Source organism: Lates calcarifer, linkage group LG20 (assembly GCF_001640805.2).
Source record: "Lates calcarifer isolate ASB-BC8 linkage group LG20, TLL_Latcal_v3, whole genome shotgun sequence".
NCBI classification, from domain to species: domain Eukaryota; kingdom Metazoa; phylum Chordata; class Actinopteri; family Centropomidae; genus Lates; species Lates calcarifer.
The window spans coordinates 13,192,069-13,211,678 of NC_066852.1; the positions used below are offsets into that span (position 1 = coordinate 13,192,069).

General features: G+C 42.6%; 1 protein-coding gene across 1 annotated transcript in view; it reads right to left on the reverse strand.

Moving 5' to 3' along the window:
• Positions 1–146: 146 nt before the first annotated feature.
• ephb4a (eph receptor B4a) overlaps positions 147–19,610 on the reverse strand; it is a 35,900-nt gene continuing 16,436 nt past the window's right edge. The window contains exons 2-17 of the mRNA XM_018692099.2: positions 18,020–18,090; positions 15,315–15,596; positions 13,519–13,909; positions 10,950–11,102; positions 8,844–9,179; positions 8,634–8,758; positions 7,012–7,177; positions 6,605–6,701; positions 5,166–5,230; positions 4,888–5,001; positions 4,254–4,501; positions 3,950–4,165; positions 3,626–3,775; positions 3,268–3,461; positions 2,642–2,800; positions 147–2,381 (exon numbers count right to left, since the gene is read on the reverse strand). Of these exons, the coding sequence (XP_018547615.1) occupies positions 2,273–2,381; positions 2,642–2,800; positions 3,268–3,461; positions 3,626–3,775; positions 3,950–4,165; positions 4,254–4,501; positions 4,888–5,001; positions 5,166–5,230; positions 6,605–6,701; positions 7,012–7,177; positions 8,634–8,758; positions 8,844–9,179; positions 10,950–11,102; positions 13,519–13,909; positions 15,315–15,596; positions 18,020–18,090 (2,876 nt within the window). The 3' untranslated portion in view covers positions 147–2,272. The remainder of the gene's footprint in view (positions 2,382–2,641; positions 2,801–3,267; positions 3,462–3,625; positions 3,776–3,949; positions 4,166–4,253; positions 4,502–4,887; positions 5,002–5,165; positions 5,231–6,604; positions 6,702–7,011; positions 7,178–8,633; positions 8,759–8,843; positions 9,180–10,949; positions 11,103–13,518; positions 13,910–15,314; positions 15,597–18,019; positions 18,091–19,610) is intronic.

Genomic DNA, 19,610 nt, shown 5'->3' on the forward strand with positions numbered 1-19,610 from the left:
TATGACGTCTATAGGATGACGTCCACATAAAGTTTAATTATACGGTTTCCACTTGTGTTCCACTTGAGGTAAGAATTACCTTGATGTGACTGAATATCTACAGATTCCATCTGACGTGTTAACAAGCTAAGAAATGAAATGAGTCCTTGACGGTAAACACCGCTGTGCATCTTTATTATGAATACTGAATACAGATTAGCCTACACACAGGACGGTAACCAAAACATACTTTTATCTATTATCATTTAAAACATACTTTTATCTATTCATCACTTCAAAGTTGGTCTTCAATATGAAGACCACTTTTCCCATAATCCTTAAAGGCATCTCTCAGAGTCTTGCATGACAATACCAGGGTTTTTGACTGAGGCCTAACATAAATTTATGTTGGAAAAGAAAATGGCTGATTTTGGAATTGCAGACGTTTTGACCGCATTTGGTCTTCAAGTGGTAGCACTATAAACTTCTGATGTGCATTAAGGGAATTTGAATTTATGTTCTTCATCACATTTGAATGGACTTCAAATGTGTGTAAATGGCACTTTGAACCATCACATATGATAGAAATACAATGTAAATGTCCAACAGGCTATTAATAAAAACCTGAAAAAAAGAAGAATTTTTCAGCTGAACAATAAATCAAAAGACACAACAAAACACAAAGCTAAAAGAAGAGAATTTTTCACTATAGTATGCATTATATAAGCTGTATATAAGCTCTATTTTCCTGATTCACTGCAGGTCTGAGCTACCTGGGAAAAATTTTACATGACCCAAATGTCAAAAAGGCTGGTATTATCCTCCAAGAGGAGCAAAGTCCTTGAGAAATACTTTGACATTTTGAACTCCAGTCCATTATTCTTCTTCACTAAGCACATGTAATAATGTGTGGTAGGCTGCTCTGCTAATCAAACAGGAGCCTAACAATGTTGGTAGCATTCCACTCTGAAACCAATGGATACTGCCGGCTACAAGCTAGTCTGTCAGCTCTGTGTTGTTTGCCATGCTAAATGTTAGGAAACCATGAGCAGAAGCATTTTTGCCGGCTGCACAACAAGCATCTGATGAAGGAAAGAATCCGCTAAACTTCAAAATGTCAAAGTGATCCTTTAAAGTACATTTAAATGAGACAAAATTGAATCACCCATGAGAGATTTCTGCTTTAGAAAATTGGCATTTTAGTCCACAAAGACGACTGAATGGCACTGGAAGATGGAGAATACAGAAGAAGAGAATTAAAAATTGTATCAGTTATATCAAGAAAAACATGTTTGAGGCCAGATTGCTTCCTTGGTAATTTTCTACAAAGAAAACCCAATTCTACAGTGTTCTCTGGTCTCTGAGTCCACTTGGTCCTCGTTCAGTCTGATTAGAATAAAACTGAGCTGCCAGCAGAAACACAGGCAGTAGAAATAACCAACCACACTCCAAGAGAAACACACCGAGTCACTGAAGATTACAATTCACTCTGAAATGACAAAAGTGCTGATATGTCTCTGAGTCTCTCCTCTCCCCCACACATTGCTGAGCTGGTTGAAGGGAGAGCCAGACTGAGGAAGAGAGGAGTCTGATTAGGACGAGTACAGCACTCTCCAAAGTCTGCATTACACATCACACCTGAGTAAAGAGGAGGTAATGTTGAAATCAAATGGGAAAAAAAGAAGTAAAATCCAACAGTTAAAATATTCAGTCTTGATGTGAAAGGTGCCAATTTAGTAATGTAATCCAGATGGATTTAATGCAAGACACGCAGGGTGAAAGCAGTTCTCATTCATAATTACACAACAATGGCACTGGCATTTCTTTTGGTCTCCTTTGGTGAAGCGATGTTTTATTCGGTCAGCAACACATCAACTGCCAGTTTTCAAAATGACATGATACTACAGAAACTTTGTAAACTCTGATCTGTCTCTCCTCTTGGTTTAGCACATTTATTGGATCCTAACTTCTGGGAGATATAAAAACACTGACCACAAACTGTAAAAATGAGGCAGAGTCGGTCTGCGCTTCATCCCCTGGGTCACTGGGGGTGACGGGGACTCGCCAGTCTCTGGACGACTCTCTCATCCTCATGGGAAAGTCATCTTTTAGCTGCTGATTTTTTAAAATCTTTTTGTTTTGTTTAGTTTTTCCTGGCCACGAAGAATAAATTCTACCAATCTCCCTTGGAGTCCGGGTTCAAAGTGGTGTCACTGGAGAGGATCCAGAGTGCTCTCAGTACATAGCTGCACCTGCGTGCTGGTGTTCACGTCCAGGTTGGGAAACAGGTGAGCTAGAAGGTCACAGTTGTAGTGCTCTTGTTCCGAAAGGTCATTGTCTGGATGCTGGAAAGGATTTTCCTCTGATGCCCGGCCAAAGTCACTCCCATGTGCAGGAGATCCCTGAACAAAGACGAAAAGAAAATCGCTAATTAGACAGGAAGAGCAGAAAAAATTAAAGACGGACATGAAAGTAATATTTCAGTCATCAAATGTTTGCTCTCTAGGCTTCCTTAGTCTTTCATACTTTAATTGCAACGGAACCTCAGGAAATTGTGGCCAACTGTAAAAGAGAGGCTAGCTCTCTGACCTCGTGGCCAGGAGGTGTAAATTGAAAGAGATAAGTATCAGCACAGATAAGAAAACTGGCAATAGGGACTGACTGTGTGGTGATTTGGGCCAGCTGGTCCACTGAGTTGAAGCCGGCCTGCAGGAAGCTGTCTTCGTAGCGCTCCATCTTGATGGCCCTCAGCCATTCCCCCACCGAAGCACACGACGAGAGGGATAAAGGCGCACGCTGGTCCAGCAGGGGGTAGGACGGCCTGGGGGACAGAGTCAAGAAACAAAGGGAGGACTTATACCCACACTGTCACCAAAACAACAGTGAGGAGCTTATATATATGTGTGTGTATCCTGCAGCAACATTCCAGCCAACACACAGAGGTATAATCTGACACTGAGTGACTGACAGGAACAAACAATGGCATTTGTCAGGGGTGGAGTGTCCTCTGCTGCATGTGACCAGCCGACAGGGAGAATGTGGAGGAAGGGAAATGGCCACAGCAAGTGGCTGACAGGTCACAGCAGGACATTAAGGTGGTACATAAGATTGGGCTGTGGGAGGCTAATGCCTGTCCTGTGACTGTCAGAACTCTAAATGGACACCAAGAAAGAGACCTTGTGAAAGGACAGACCTGGTTCCTTTTCTTCTGCTCATTCTCAACCTGTGTATTTACTGTCACTGTGACCTTATTGTCTGCCAATCACCCAAACATATCCATACTCTCACCCTGCTCCTTCTTGCGCGACTATTTTCAATGATGCAGGATTGCGGATCAGCTTGTCCAGGGCGCTGACTAGTTCCGTGAAGCGGGGGCGCGCCGAGCGGTCCTTCTGCCAGCAGTCCAACATCAGCTGGTGCAGGTGAGTGGGGCAGTCAGGGGGCGGGGGCAGCCGGTAGTCCTGCTCTATGGCATTGATTACCTGATAGGAGAAGATCAAACCAATACATTAAGTGAATAATACATTTATTACACACACTTTAAATGTAGAAAAAGCTCAGCTTCACGCTGAGCCTCAAAAAAAAAGGGAACCCTTAAAAATCATTATCAAGAATTGCCCAGCATGGTATTTTTGCTTCAACTTACATCCTGGTTGCTCATGTCCCAGTACGGTCTCTCTCCAAAAGACATGACCTCCCACATGACAATGCCATAGCTCCACACATCTGAGGCTGAGGTAAACTTTCTGAAGGCTATCGCCTCTGGCGCTGTCCAGCGGATTGGGATCTTACCTCCCTGCGCAGAGAGGAAAACCGTCAACACTGCAAGACTTCACATAAACACGGTCAGACAGGGCTCTAACAAGGAACGTGAAGGGGGTAAAATAATAACAAACTTTTATAACTGTAAGTGTACTGTGTGCGAATACCATCCTGCAGGCGGACAAACTGCGGAGGATTGTCGTCTCACCAGAGAGCTGGTGTAGGTCGGGTCAGAGGAGTTCTCCTGCAGGAAGCGTGACAAGCCAAAGTCAGACACCTTGCACACCAGGTTGCTGTTGATCAGGATGTTGCGGGCAGCCAGGTCTCGGTGGACATAGCTCATCTCTGCCAGGTACTTCATGCCGGAGGCGATGCCGCGCAGCATACCCACCAGCTGGATGGGCGTGAACTGGCTGTCGTTCAGCTACGGAGGAGAGAAACACTTGAGTTGGAGAATGGAGTGAAAGCGAGGGTGTCTTTCAGTGTGTGTGCTCTCTCTGTCTCACACCAACCCGCAGAAAAGAATCCAGAGCTCCGTTCTCCATAAACTCTGTGAGGATCATGACTGGACAGCTGGCTGTGATGATTCCCTCCAGGTGGATTATGTTGGGGTGCTGGAACTGGCCCATGATGGACGCCTCAGACAGGAAGTCCCGTCTCTGCTTTTCGGTGTAGCCTCCCTTTAGCGTCTTTATTGCCACGTAGTTTTCTTTTTTCCCCGGGATCCTCAGCCGTCCCCGACACACCTCGCCAAACTCTCCTGCAGACACATAAACACACATTAGAGCTGTTTGCTTTAGCAGGCGTTCACCACATTATCTTCTGTAAAGCTAATGCTCGCTCGCAGCTAGTGGTGCCCTTTGGTCGGAATGAGGGCTACTAATATTGCTAACATATTTATCAGTTAATTGCTTTATTTACACGCTACTATTGAATTTGGTCTGATAAAGAAAACAGACAGTGGTTTTAAATGTCACAGAATCAATTTAACTTAGTGAATTAGATATCTTTTTAATAATGTTATTTTGAAAGAGGACAATCTGTAAGCGTACACAAAAACATTCAGTCTGAGTCCACAGAAAAAGTTGACCAGTACAAAGTTTACACATCTATGAATAATGGGAAAATCATACAGCTGGGGCTTACCAGCACCGATAACCTCCTCAATCTTGACAAAGGAAACATCGATTTCCTTGGCAAATTCTCGCACCGCCTCATTAGGGTCCTCATAGGTGAAGGGGTCGATATAAACCTTGACCCCTGCCAGAGAAAGACAAACAGAACCGTGGGAAAGGAAAAGAAGAGATGTTAGAGAACTGTGAGCAAGCAGCAACGAGCCCAGGTCACATTAAATATGATTTTCTTGATGTGAGTGAGTTCACTGCTGGGCTTTGTTGTGCGTGCGTGTGTTCCCGATCTGTTACCTTGGCCAACGAGGTACTGGCTGTTTTTGTCGCTCAGCTCAGGATCCTTTATTCGGCTGTGTCTGCTGCAGGCAGAAAGAGATCAGGATAAAGTAAGATTAGGACGGCATTGCAGTTAAAGGAAAAATGGATGTTTGACTATTTTTTTCTGGCGAGCATTTCTAATGCTTTTTCAATGCAATGCAAAACAATGATGTAATAATGTGACTGTTGAGATGCAAAAACAATAAAAAGATGTCTTGCTGACTGTAATACAAACATTAAGTACAGAAAAAAAAGAGCCAAAAATCAAAAACACTGTATTACTGTTATCTGATGTTAAAAATTCTGGGATGCAAGCAAGCACAGCAAAATATGATAATTCTCTGATCCCCCCCCCTTCTCTGCGCCTCATGCTCAGAGAGGTCAGAGTTCAGCTCAGCTACAGACCAATACCCTCTAGTTGACAGAGAAACAGTGTCTTGAAGGACACTCTCTGGTCCAGAAACAAAGCCATCATTTTTTTTAACAAAAGAAAACCCTGCCTTGTTGTGAAAAGGCTTTTGTTGGCCTTAAAAACAATCCTCAGTGATCTCAAACGCACAAAGCATGATGGCTTGTGGTAATGATGAATACCTGAGCCAGCCCCTCTGGTTCTGCTCTTTGACACAAGTGGCTCCATTATAATTCTGCTGGCAAAAACTCATCCCTGCAAGACTGTAACAACCCTGTAGCTACTGGATCCCTGCCTTCCTCCATTTCTCTCCCTCTCCCACCTCACAAGCCTAAAATAGCAATAATGCACCACCCTCGGTTAGTGGCAGATCTGGGCCTCAGCCACTGGTTTGTGTGTGTGTAACTGTGTGTGTGTGTGTGTGTGTGTGTGTGTGTATGTGTGTATGTCACAAGGTCACAGCTATTGTTCTCCTGTCCTGTGGAAACAGGGTTGGGACGCCTGCATCCTGTCTCTCCCTGCCCTCTACCTCTATCGTCATCTCTCTCAATCTCTCTTTCTCTCTCTCTCTCTCACACACACACACACACACACACACACACACACATACACACACAAACACACAAACACACACACACACACACACACACACACAATCTCTCTCTCTTTCTCCCACTGATGGCATCCAACATTATTTACTCAAACAATGAAGCCTAAGGAAAATGTTCTAATGAGCAGGATAACTTTTAGCTTGTGCAAGCAAAAGACATCATGAATGTTGCTTTGTGTCTGAACTGCCTCGAACAGAAAAAAAAGGTGTGGGTAACAGAGTGCAAATCCACTGTTGATAAGATATGATTTGTACAAACAATAGAACAAAGTGGTGCAAAACTGTAAAATTGGGGTCACGGCTGTTATTGGTTTTCGATTTCCCCATTTTTTTCCCCCACAGTTTTCCTGTTATTCTGTCTTTTTCTCCGCTCCTTTCCCCTTCCCTTGTTCTCACCGTATGCAGTAAGCGGCCACAAAGACGAAAGTGACGAGCAGCAGCATCCCGACGGCGATAAGGATGCCAGGTACCAAGAACTGGGAGGAGTCGTGTCCTAAGACAAACAAAAGAGATGGAGAGAGAAGAAAAGGAGAGTTGGAGTAATGTAACAACAGAAATCGTGACAGGAGGTTAACACTGGTAGTAAAGAAAAGTAAGTGCGGGAAAGAGAGAACATGACAGGAATTTATAATATTACAGAGGCTCAATGCAAGGACACTCAGTCGATACAAGGACGCAGGCAATAAATTCATAACAAGAAATTGTGCAAGGCCTAACTGTGCAGAAAAGAATTAGAAAAAAAATGTGAGTAGAGTAAAGCGTGTGAAAGTCAGCCTTCGTGAGTAAACAGGGCTTTTTCTCACCATCAGGCAGGGTGCGGAAGATGGCTGCAGGACTGAAGCTGCCATAACCAGCTTTGGTGCGTGCCCGGACCTGCACTTCATACTGAGTGGCCCTGCGGAGGTCTGTCAGCACAGCCTGGTTTCTGTTACTCTCCGTGTAGTGGCACTGATCCTCGCTACGTCGCTCCTGAATGAAGAACAAGAGTTAGCTGGACTGGAAGTGAGAGTAAAATGGGAATAGGTGAAATGACAAAGATCACTGTTAAAAAACAACACAAAGTCAAACCCACAAAACTCTGGAAATGGCCCTAAAGGGTTTTCTATAGGAATTCAAATACCCTATATTTGAATACCCTATATACAACTGCTTGTCGATGTGAAGTTAATTCAAACAAAACTGAAATAAACCTAGAGTTTCATTCACTACAATTACTGTACATTAAAATAGAATTATCAGAGGCATCTTAACTAATATGATGGAGGTTTGGTTACAGGACAGTTTGGTTGTGATTCATTTGACCTACATGCTTCAGAACTGTGTGAGGAAATCAACATTAATTACTGCCACCTCTATGAAGTTTCTTTTTCCTATCTTTATTCAGTTTGAGAGCATTATTTCTTCATTTACAATGAGATTTTGAAATGCTTTCCCTAAAAACTCTATCCCCTCGCTCAAAACTCTGCACTCAGATTGTTGCTTGCACAAATGTCCTGTGCTCCATTTTGAATCCTTCTCCTCACGCTCAGGCTACTTCTGTGCGCTCACGAAGCTTCTGCTTCTGCTCTCGCTTGCAGATTTTTGTTGCCTGCAATGACCCTGTCAAAACTCCCAAGCCGGTGGAATTCCAGGTATGACGTAGACCAATGAAATCAGCACTGTCTCCATGCAGGTGTGCTTGCTTTGCTTCTTACAGTGTCCGTTACGGGCGGTTTACTGTTTACCCAGGTCCAGTGGATAATTCACAGCATGGAGTGCCAAAGTCAAGGACCTCAAATAAGTATTTTATTTTTAATGGTACTGTTACATTCTTCAAAATTTAATTGGTAAAGTCATATTTGAAACATGGGAATAAATCCGTGATAAAAAGATACTTGGCTGTTAATCGTGCTTAATTATGCAAACACTGTTGCTAAGCAACAGATGAAAAATGGACGCCGGAGTATTTCTCTGTTGTCTGCATTTCAGTGTTAATGGGAAAAGTACCAACAGCTAAAGTAACTAGCTATCACATTAAGAAAGTCAAAAATGAGAGGCTATCACTAAGCTAAGTTTTTAGAAAATGTAACTGGTGAGGTTGTGCATATTTGTGTGTAGATGTGCAGAAAGTGTCTGCTACTGATACAGAAGCTATGACAACTAGTGTATCAGTAACAGACCCTTTCTGTACATATGTTCAACCTCACCAGTTGCATTTTTTGAGAGAGAGGGGAGAGTTTTAAGGGAAAGCATAAGAAATAATGCTCTAAAACTAAAAGACCGTGCTCTTAAATAAAGATTGGAAAGAAACTCCATACACCTCCTGTTTACTACATCTGCAATGTAGCAGAGAGTTTTACAATCCTGAGGGGTAGTATGCATGAAAAAGAAAGTAATGAAATCGGAATAGCCACACAGTTTAGAGATGCTGTCAGGAGGCTCTCACCTTCTCACAGTAGCGTAGCTGATACTGCAGGATGGTGTAGTGCTGCTGAGCTGGGACTGACCAGTGCAGAGTCAGGCTGCTCTCCGTGGAGTCACTCTTCCGAATCACAGACACCAGCGATGGCACTGCACAGATGGCAGAAGAATTATAAACACTGCTTGAAATTCGGATTATTTATACCTTTCCACCTCTTTCCTCTCCACCACTTACCGTCATGGCTTGTAGTGATGTTGACACTCTCGCTGGCAGGGTCCTTGCCGCTGAGCTGAGACACCCCGTTGAGCGCCTGGATGGTAAAGGTGTATGTGGTTTGTGGCAGCAGGCCCCACACCTCCACCCTGCGACCCAGCAGGCCGTGCTGTGATGGGCGGTAGCTGACGCTGTCTCCGCAGGGGAGGCACGGTCCCTTGGGCGACCTGCACACGGAGCACCTGACAGCGTAGCTCAGGTCTGTTCGGCTGCCACTGTCCAGAGGCTCGTTCCAATCCAGGCTGAGTGTGGTGTCGTTGATCTGGTAGCTGATGCTACGTGGGGCTGATGGAGGTTCTACAGTGATGAAAAAGAAGTTAAAATGGCATTCCTTATGTCAGAAACACTGGAAATGAACAGAATAACTGCCCTTCAAGCTCCTGTCAGGGCACAATCCTTCTGCTTAGAGGAATGGTTTAACATTTTGGGAAATATACTTATTACCAGCTGCGGGCTGTAGCTTCATATTTAAAATACAGACATGAGAGTGGTCTTCTCAGCCTTCTCATCCATGTCTAAAGAAGGCAAATACGCATATCTCTCAAAATGTCAAACAACTCTTTTCAATGTTGTCTTTTCCTCTTCGTAACAGCAGCATTAATGTCAGACACAGGTGTTGCAATTTTCTAAACCTGTTAAACTGATTCAGCTGAGTCATTATGGCAACATTACATATGATAATTTTTCATTTTTGACTAAATGACTAAATGCCTTCAGAAAGCACCAGTAGTCATCCCCCAAATATCGCCACATCATTTGGTCGAAAATGCCATCACATTTAATTTTCCAGTTGTCGTTTGCGCCTGACGCAATCATAGTGTATGAAATTTCTCTATCAAATTAAATCATAATCTCCTCTGTGTCTGTTTCACCGCTGCTTTACCTTTCCGTGACCCACACAGGCCATTTGTTTATGTTTCTTCCATATGCGCTGAAGACATCATTTCATCCAGCCTGCACATGTAGTCACGAAGCAGAACAATGCCCCTGCACTGCCTTTGCGTCACAACAGGAGCATATGCGCTGCAGAATTTGGTGCAATTACGTTTGTCTGAAAACTGGATGATAATGATCGCTGTCTGAAAATTGTAAGAAGATAGCTATTGCCTCAAGCCAAGCATAACTAAACAGCAATACCACTCAGCCGCTGTGAATGAGTTTCTGCTCCTGCCAAAGAGACAGAGCTTTGTCGGGGAGCCTGCAGCTAACTTAAGTGCTAATAAGTGTTCTCATTGGAAACCCAAGTGGGGCAACATCACAGACAATCTGGGCGCATATGAATTCTGGATTCAACATTTGGGAATGGGGATTTTTAGAGGTAATACTTTTTATGATTTAACAATCAGAATCCACTTTATTAAAATCACCAAGGCTGTCATGGCAATGTGAAAGACTTATTTTCGGGGTGAAAAGGTGGCATTGATTTACAGATGGCGCGGCTGGTTTGCAATTTTGCATACAAATTGAAAATATAGGTGATGTGCAGAACTGCACAGACAACCCAGCACAAAAACAGAATTTATAATAGAAATGGCATAATTAAGTGATTAATAATTAAGATAAAGGCTTTGTAATTAAAGTTATCAGGAATAATAAAATTGGGGGATGCAAATTCCAGTTGGCATTGATATCACATCTGCAGAGAAAATGTCAACAGCCCAGTGCTGAGTTTCACATTGTTTCACTTCCTCTTTGAGGCCATTCCAGGTCTTGGCACCTAATTAAAAAGTCCCTCCCATTCACACGTCTAACATGTGGCTGAATTGAAATTCCTGAATCCGCATGGAGGTGTCACTTGAGACCATCAATGCCTCTTCAACTTTGGAAAAAAAGCCCTACCCCCCACCACCACAACAACCTGTCACAAAAGACATGCATTTCAATGACCAGCACTGGGAGAAAGGACACAAAGCAGATTAAAAGGAGCCTGGCTAAATGACACCAGAGGAAAAGAGAAACAGCAGAGTGAAGAAGAGCACGGGAAGGTAAAGAGAGAGAACAAACGAGTGAATGCCTCCATATTCGCATGTGGGTTTTTTGCAGAAGTGCAGTTGTATCCATACTTACTAGTGCACAGAGTTTCGGGAGGGTCCGATTCGGCACGTAGGAATCCAGGGCGACACGCACACACCGAAGCACCCTTAGTGGCAGCGTGGCTGAATCCCGGACAGCCTGTGCATTGTCCTCCTGTGCCTGACTTGAACTGACCCACAGGACAGGCTGAGAGGGGAGAACAAATGAAGGCAAAATTATCCAGAACATCTCATAAAATTTTCACACCATGGTAGAAACTGCCTGCAAAACACTCAGGATGCATAAAATAAACTTACAAAACACTGACGGCTTTCACAATACCCACTGTGTGAGAGACCTTACATTGGTCAAACTGAATTTGCAAATACGTTTTGTTCTTCTTTGTATGGGGTACTTAGGTGCCAGATGGTTGCAGATTGACTGACAGAAACATATAATGAGGACGCTAAACTGAGGACAGTAATAAATAGCAATAGTCTGTTCAGTGAATACACACCATTGGCATGCTGCTTATTGATGAATTTACCTGACTGCATCTCAGTAACAAAACCAAACATGAGGCAGTCCTTACAAAGAACTAATGATCCAAATACAGTACTCAAGATGTAAAGAAGCCGTGAGATCAGACTGAACTGGTGCTGAAAGGCTTAGCCGACCAATAAGTTGACTGACAGAAAATAACGGCTGGTTCCAGCATCTCAGATACAAGGATTTGCGGTTTATTTATTGATTGGAAAAAAAAAAAAGATTAATTGATACGATAATAGTCATTAGTTACCCCAGTCTGAACCCATCCTCCTCTCAGCCTCTATACACAAACACAATACACACCAGACTCAGCGCACCAACACTTGTCCTGCATGTCAATCTGTAATGAGCTGTCACCTTGTAATGCCACATATACATTCACCAACACCTGCAGCCTTTACTATTCTGGGTTCAGTTTTGGCGGCTGAAATTCTGCTCTAGCTGCTGAACCAGAGGATTAAAACAGCAAACTTTCACACCAAGTGGAGCATTGTTATGGTCAAAACCGACTTGTTCTGCAGGGGTCAACGCACTCTGGGCGACATTTTTGCTCGGGGAATTTCCCACATGTGAAAAAAAGTCAGTGGTGTGTGGCGAGCGCTGCTGCATACCTCACCAGATAACGACTGTCATTAGACTGAGATTAAGAAACTAACATGGATGCTGCTTTTGAGACCCAGGGAGATAACGCACACTGTTTTCACATTTCACTGGGCAGAGCTCTGCAAATATTTAGCACTTGCAGCAGTTCAAATTTGTATGAACCTTTCTTCTCTTATTTTGAGTTCTGGGCTTTTTTTTCTGACCAAAATCAATCCTGCAGGAACCTGGAGTAAATAATGATACACTTTGTTTTAGACATGAGGATTGCTATGAATTATTTTTGGAGCTTGTTGACAGCTGCAAACATTTTGTCACAACTTCAAATCTATATTTTGTAATTTTCTGTATTATGTAACATTGGTAAAGTTATACAGACATATGGGGGAAATGTACCCCTCCCATGCAGCAGTATTTGTAGCCCGCTACAACTTATACTAATCAAGCTTATCCAGAACACTGGAAGTTTTACGTTAGAGGATTGTGTCTGACCCAGAAAATACATGTATTGTCTACAGCAGATAATGGCATTACAGCAAAATTAATCTAACTTAAAACCTAGATGTCGGTTTCATTTTCCGAAATGACCGGCCTACGAAGCAAATTAACTGTTCAATCTTGCTATAAATTTCCCTTTATGGTCTGGTGAAAGTTTTTTTTTTCCCCCCGTTACAGCTCTCTTCAGTGATAGAATGCTGGAAATGCCAACCCCACTTCACCAGAAGCAAAATGTCTGAAATTATTTTTTTGTTATGAAAAATCATTATACCTCCCACAGAGATCAAACTGAATCCTACTTTCAAACACAGGCAGATACACACACACAAACCACACATTTTCTTGAGAAAATGTAGCATTTCCTCTTGTGTTTCTCAGTGTTTACCTCTCAACCATTCTTCCGTTTTGGTGTAATGTGGTCTGTGTGTGTGTGTGTGTGTGTGTGTATGTGTTTGGTGGTGGTGGTGGTGATGGTGCTGGGTGGGTGGGGGGTGTTCATGCGCGAGGCTTGTTAATTGGACTCATTAGACGGAGCTGCTGCATAGCTCCTGAGAGAATCATCTTGCTCCTTCCTTCTTTTTTTGTCTGCTTTTGCTTTGATGTTCTCAAAGCGATATGATCTCTACCCCGAGCACCCCCTCCACCCCCCGCTACCTTCCACCTCCTGTGCTCCTTCTTTCTTAGCTGAACCATGAGTTGTCACAGCAGTAAGCCTTTGACCCTGCTCTTCCTTTCTGAGATAAGTGCTGCCCCACCTGACCTCTCTCTGTCCCCTCCGTGTCAAAGTCGCCCTCCTCCCTCATTAACTTCCTTGGTCTCTCACTTCCTCTCCAACTCTTCGACCCTCACTCAGCAAAACCCGCCCTCGCCTTACCATTGTTTTCTTGTTTAGTCTGCCTGCTCTGGTGCCTATGTGGATGTAGTCTATATAAATACCTACTTGAATATATGGCTCCTAACATGACCTCCGTCTTACCTGTGCATCGAGTGTGTCCCTCAGTGGGCTCAAATCCCGGTAAGCAGGCGCAGGAGGTCGTCGGCTGGCCGACCCACTGGCCATCTTCCCCGCAGAAGAGCTTAGGGGGCCGAGGTCGGGGCCCCTGCTGGGAAGCATGCTCCACGCACTCGCCCTGCGCCTCCTGCACCAGAGTGCGGGGAATAGTCTCAGGGAAAGAGGAAAGAGCACTGACCAGGGGGGGACACTTTTTGAAGAACACCCTGACGGACAACAGAGCCATGCAGGCGCCCTGAGTCTGAAAAGCCAAGTAGAAGCCTCTCTTAGACAGAGGGCCAAGTCTTAAGGTCTTCACATTAAATTTCCGCTCCCCGTCCTTCCTCAGGAGAAAGTCTGCAGCCACTGTGTCCACCTAGGACAGGAATAAAGAGAAAAGACCTTATATAATGGCCAGATTCCAACACACACAAATGGTGGTTTTGCCTGTTTTAGCCATTTTAGCCCATTAACTAAACATCACATATGTTTTACATTATTGAATATTTTCCAAAGCACACCACAGTGATTTTAGATTGATTTACTACCTTCCCGGCATCCATTGTTTCCCATTTGTTACAGTACACTTTGAACCGCAACTTGCAGGAACTTGAAACTTGCTCGAGAGAAAGGTAATTCATCACAGCACACATTTCATTCCTTTTATTTTTCTGTCACAGTTACATTATTAAGTGGTAATGAAGTCTAGGAGTAGGGACTATTTCAAAACCTCTCTTTGGTGGGGTGCTCAAGGACGCTCTGACATCAGAGGTTTGACGAGGAGATGCTGAAAAGCACAGTGCTTATAAGCAATGTGTTTGGCAAATGAAATGCGGAAGGTAAACAATGAGCAAGGTTGTGAAACAGACTGAATGCACTGACGAGGAGAGTTTTCAGAACAGTCCTTGCTCCCAAGAAAATACAATGTAACTTGGATATAAAACAAAAGTGGCAAAACGTTTTACTGTAAAAACATCACATAGCTAAAGTAACTTTTTAGTCTCTGCAAGCTGATCTTGATCCTGTAATGAAATGGATGGAAGCCAACTGCACATTGGAAGGTGAGAAGTGAATCTACAAACTTAAGAGAATGCTTTGGAAAATTGTCAGCAGTCAGTCAAATATCAGTGAATCCCCAGTATGAGTAAAAGATACTGGATTCTACACTGTGCATAATGCAATTCAATCCTTGCCTGGTAAACAGCTCCAAATCCCCAGTTTGTAACACAAGCTTTCTGTTAACTAACTTCAAGTTTCAATCAGAGATAACCCTGGTGACATCATCAGGATTATGTTAGATTGAGAGAATTAATCAGATCTGCAATGATTATGGCAGATTAATTGATCAATAAGAAAACTGTCAGATTGCCAGAAAACAGATCTGCCACTATGTACTTTGATTGATGATTAATTACAATTTTATCATTTCAGTTCCATTTACCAGCAAAAATGCCAAACAAAATGTTAACAGCTTCTCATTTGTGAGAATTTAACATTCAGTTGACTAAACCCTTAACTGATTCATCAGTAACAAAAATATTTGTTATTTTCAGCCAAAAAAATTACTGATGATTTTAAAGTGGCTTTCACAGGCTGAGTAGTACTAACCATGAAAAATAAACTGATATTCAGGTGTAAAATACATGGAGTAGCCCTTTAATGCAAATATTCGATACATTAAAAGTCATTTTAAATATTCTTGAGGCAACCACAGAGAAAGAGAAGTCATTAAATAATATTGATACGCTGTAATAACGAGGCTGTGATTTGCTTGGACGTACCTTGGTGTATGGGTTCTCCATCCAGGGTGGGTAAGTGGCCGTGGCCTCGTTGGAGTCTGCCTGGTAGTAGTAGAGGTTGAAGGTCTCCTTACAGCTGCGGTGGTGGGTGCTCGTGGAGGAACACTCCATCATAGTGAAGCGCAGCTCCACGTAAACCTGAGATGCTCCTCGACGCTGGATGAAGCCGCTGCGCAGCCAGTGGCTGGATGAGCTGTCGATCTGACAGATCTCATAGGTCCTCACGCTGTTGTTCTCCTCATCTAAGCCGCTCACTTCCTCCCACTGAGGGCAAAGAGGAGAACAAAGGGTTGTCAGGTTGCACGTTAAAATGACACGTGACCAAAATCTTCAGAACATTTTTGTGAGCCCAGCGTATATTTAATTGTCCTGTAAAGACATTCACTACAGTCTTTAAATAACTGGTCACATTAAAAGTCCTATTCATCATAATTATGTTGCAATCCTTGCTGGCTGTCTCCTGTAATGCACCTGTCAGAGGCCTGTGGGACAGATCTGGCCTGCTGTGGATTTTGATCCAGCCCAAATTTGAATCTGGGTTATTAAATCATTCCTCCCACTGAGCTGCAGCCCAGCTAGTGGGAATACAAGTCTCACTTGTCAAACAGAGCACACTATTGCACACAGCATCAGCGACAGATGCAGCTTTCACCCCCTCAAACACACTTTTAGACTAAAATGCAAGAATACAGAGGGGGTATCACAAATATGTATGAACTGAAACCCCTCCACAGAAATCTACATTTGTTGGGGAGCCAAATGCAACTGAAAAATGCTTTCATGTTTGACTTCTGAGTCAACAGCAAATATGTTCACCACCACTATGTTCCCAAGAGCAGGAAACAAGCAAGAAATTAACATACTCAGGGCAGAATTTAGCAGATTTGCTGAACTTGAGGCTCAGAATTCAGTTATGTAAATATGTAAATCTTTAAAAATCCATTTGCAGATGATGTGTTGAGTGAGGCAGAATACTGGTCTGAATGAATTACAGTGCAGCACAGCACTGAGAGCCAGGTTTGAATCACTGGAAGGGAGAATTTCCCTTCTAATCCCAAAAAATAAATACTATGGACTTTGGCAGTACATATTTCTGAGAACAAAATGTTTTTCTGTGATGAAGATGCAGAAAACATCCCACAGGGCTAATCTGGATTTCACAAAAAACACTTAAATAAATTGTTTAAAATGTGTTTTGAAAGCAAATCAAAGAGATAACTATAATTACAGCGATATATGGTTTCACACCATACATGCAGTTATAAAGTTTTGGGCACCCCTGGGCAAATTGTGTTGAAGTGAAAAGATCTAAATACAGCCCCTGCAGCAAACACACACTACAGTGAGCCTTCTAATGTCAATACAGTTACTTTTTATTTCATAACTTTATAAAAAACAAACAAAAAATGTAATATTCCATGTGTGTTAATACACACAGCAAGGTTAATACATATGTTATCACTGTTCACACACTTTAGTTGGATACACACCACTGGTAAAATATGAATTTATATCGATGATTTCAGTAACATGGTAGTCGCGACACAATGATTATGCTGGAGGTTTGACATGAATATTAGGTTTTTGGCCGTTTTTGTCGCTCCTCAACAGCCCTATTTGCTGGATTTGGCTCTTGCTGACTTCTCCCTCTTCCCCAAAATGAAATTCAAGCTGATGGGTCGTCGTTTTGACACAGTGGAGGAGATCCAGCACGAGTCGCAGATGGCGCTTGACACGCTTTCAGAAAGGGTCTTCCAGGGGAGCGTTCCAAGTGTGGCGGGGGCACCGGGAGCTATGTATCACTGCACAAGGTGATAACTTCGAAGGGGATGGTGGCCAAATTTACAAAAAAAGAAAAAAGAAAAAAAATCGGATGCAGTTTTTGCCTATGATAGGTGCAGTCTTGAAACTTTCTGATCACACCTTGTACTTGATCTCCCTATAAAAAGCGCATGCAGCAGCTAACATTTAAGTCATGTTGAAATATTTTTGAAATTGGGAAGCTACAGATATCTACTATGAAGCTGCCACAATCTTTTACTAAATAAACAACCATATGGTTTTCTTTTAATATCTGTACTTTTTGATGCAGACAGCTCATTGTCACCCTTCATCTTTGACTGCATTATTGTTTTATACTCCTTGGTGTTAGTGTTGTGACAACGTGAAGCTTTTGATAAACTGCTTCAAAGGACAATGGCTGCTAAAACCATTTATAGAATGTCGCTCTGTTTGGCTTTGCATCTTAAATCAAAAGCAGACATTTGTTGGGTATTTCTGTCCAGTTCCAGAAATCTCTCTGCCAGCATCACTGTAGCCATTTTCCTTCTGAGACATCAGCAAGTTGAGCAGTTTTGGTCACTGACGCTGCTGGCAAAAATACCCTAGCAACCACTCCTCAGTTGATCAAATTACAAATATGTCTTTTTCTGGCCGCAGTATTCAAAATTGTGGGCAGCCAGTGACTCCAACTCTAAGGTTGATGGGATATATCAAAGCAGCTGCTTTCAATATACTTTGAATCCCATATTCACTCTGGTGTTTCCTTTATTCTGTCAGTTACCTGCCATATAAGGAACTCTTTTATAGCCAAAGTAACAAAGGAACAGCTGGGAGCCAAAAATCCCCAGTCACCACAAGGTCTGTGTTAGGAATACTGATAATATAGTGAAGCTGGGGTTGCATACCTCGGGTTTGGCACGCGAGAAGATGGTCCATTTGAGATCAGAAGTCTCTGTCTTGGTGTTCATCAGGACCTCTGCAGAAAAGACAGAAAAATAGAATATCATTCACAGCGGGAAGTATAAAAATGAGAATTCAATTCAGAGAAACACAAATGTATTTGTGAAGACATTTCAAGTCTCATGCTCTTATGCTTATACTGGGATTAGGGTGAAGATGGGGTTTCACCAGTCAATTACAGCTACAAGAATATTCCCATTACACTAAAGTTGTCTTTCCTCTCATGTTTGTTTTTATTCCCTCCATGTCCCCTCTGTTCCCAGAGACACGCCATGCCTGTGGTCACACTAAACCTGGTGAAAAGAGACTGCTTTTGTCTAGGGAGCGCAGGGACAAGCAGTAGGAGCAAGGTTATTGACCAGACTTGCGTAGATACAGACATACACACAAAAACAGACACACATTGAACCCCTCCTAGTCACAATCTGTGACTACAATACAATAGATTTTTTTTATCTTTTGAGGGACAGACAGCCAGCTCACAAACAATCTGGGCAGTTCTGCTATGATTCAGTATCCTGATAATATCCGGGACCTGAACTGCATGTAACTTGAAGCATGGTTAGGTTCGGGTGAGTGGACTTCTTCCCATGTGAGGATATCATTATTCCCCCCCGAGCTGTCTTAGTAGATCGTCTCTGTTAAATCAGGACTCATATTTATACTGATGGGATGAGGTTTCTGTCACCGACCGGCTTTTAGGGCCCTACACATTCCCCGCAGAAGCTCATCTCAAGGGTCAGGCAGTTTGGTTTTACCAATAAACAGGATTTAATGCAGCTCTCTTGTGTGCCATGATCAAGGAGAGCGCTTGCATGAAAATAGATGCTGGAGGAAATAGGGGCTTCAGTGAGAGTTTATCACTGGGGTTATTAAGATGTTTTGTTGAATTAGGCTCCAAATGTAAGGTTCAACAGTAAAGTCAGTATCCCATAACCCCGCTGATACACACTATACACACACACACACACACACACACACAGACAAACGCAATACTACACCCACTCAATATAAAAGTCACTATTCCTAGGTTTCTTTTATGGTTCTATTTTTCTCCAATTGTTGTCTCTACAGGTTTGTATTTTTTCCATCTCACATCATTGATCTTAGTGGTAATGCTTTACAAAAAGAACATTACAGTGCCTGAAATCCACTGAAACCTATACAATAATAGGTTTTTACATTCATTAAAAAAACTGTTGCTTTTCTCAGATGTTTCAGATGTGTTATTTCTACCTCCTACTTGTGTTGCTTTGTTGTACAAAACATCTGCTCTGAATACATGCATGTCAAAGTCAAGTATCTGTTTTTTTTTGTTTTTTTTTTACACAGATTCCATCTGTATTCATCCTGTCAAGTTCCAATAATGCTGGTTTACAATTTCAGTGATAAAGGTATTAATTAGTATCTACAGTTGTCTTTGTGCTGAAAATTGAAAAAATCTTTTACACAGAGCATTATAAGGATATTAAAGCTGTCATGGACTTCTTGTGCTCTATGAATATATTTTGCACAACACTGTGCGACACCAACACT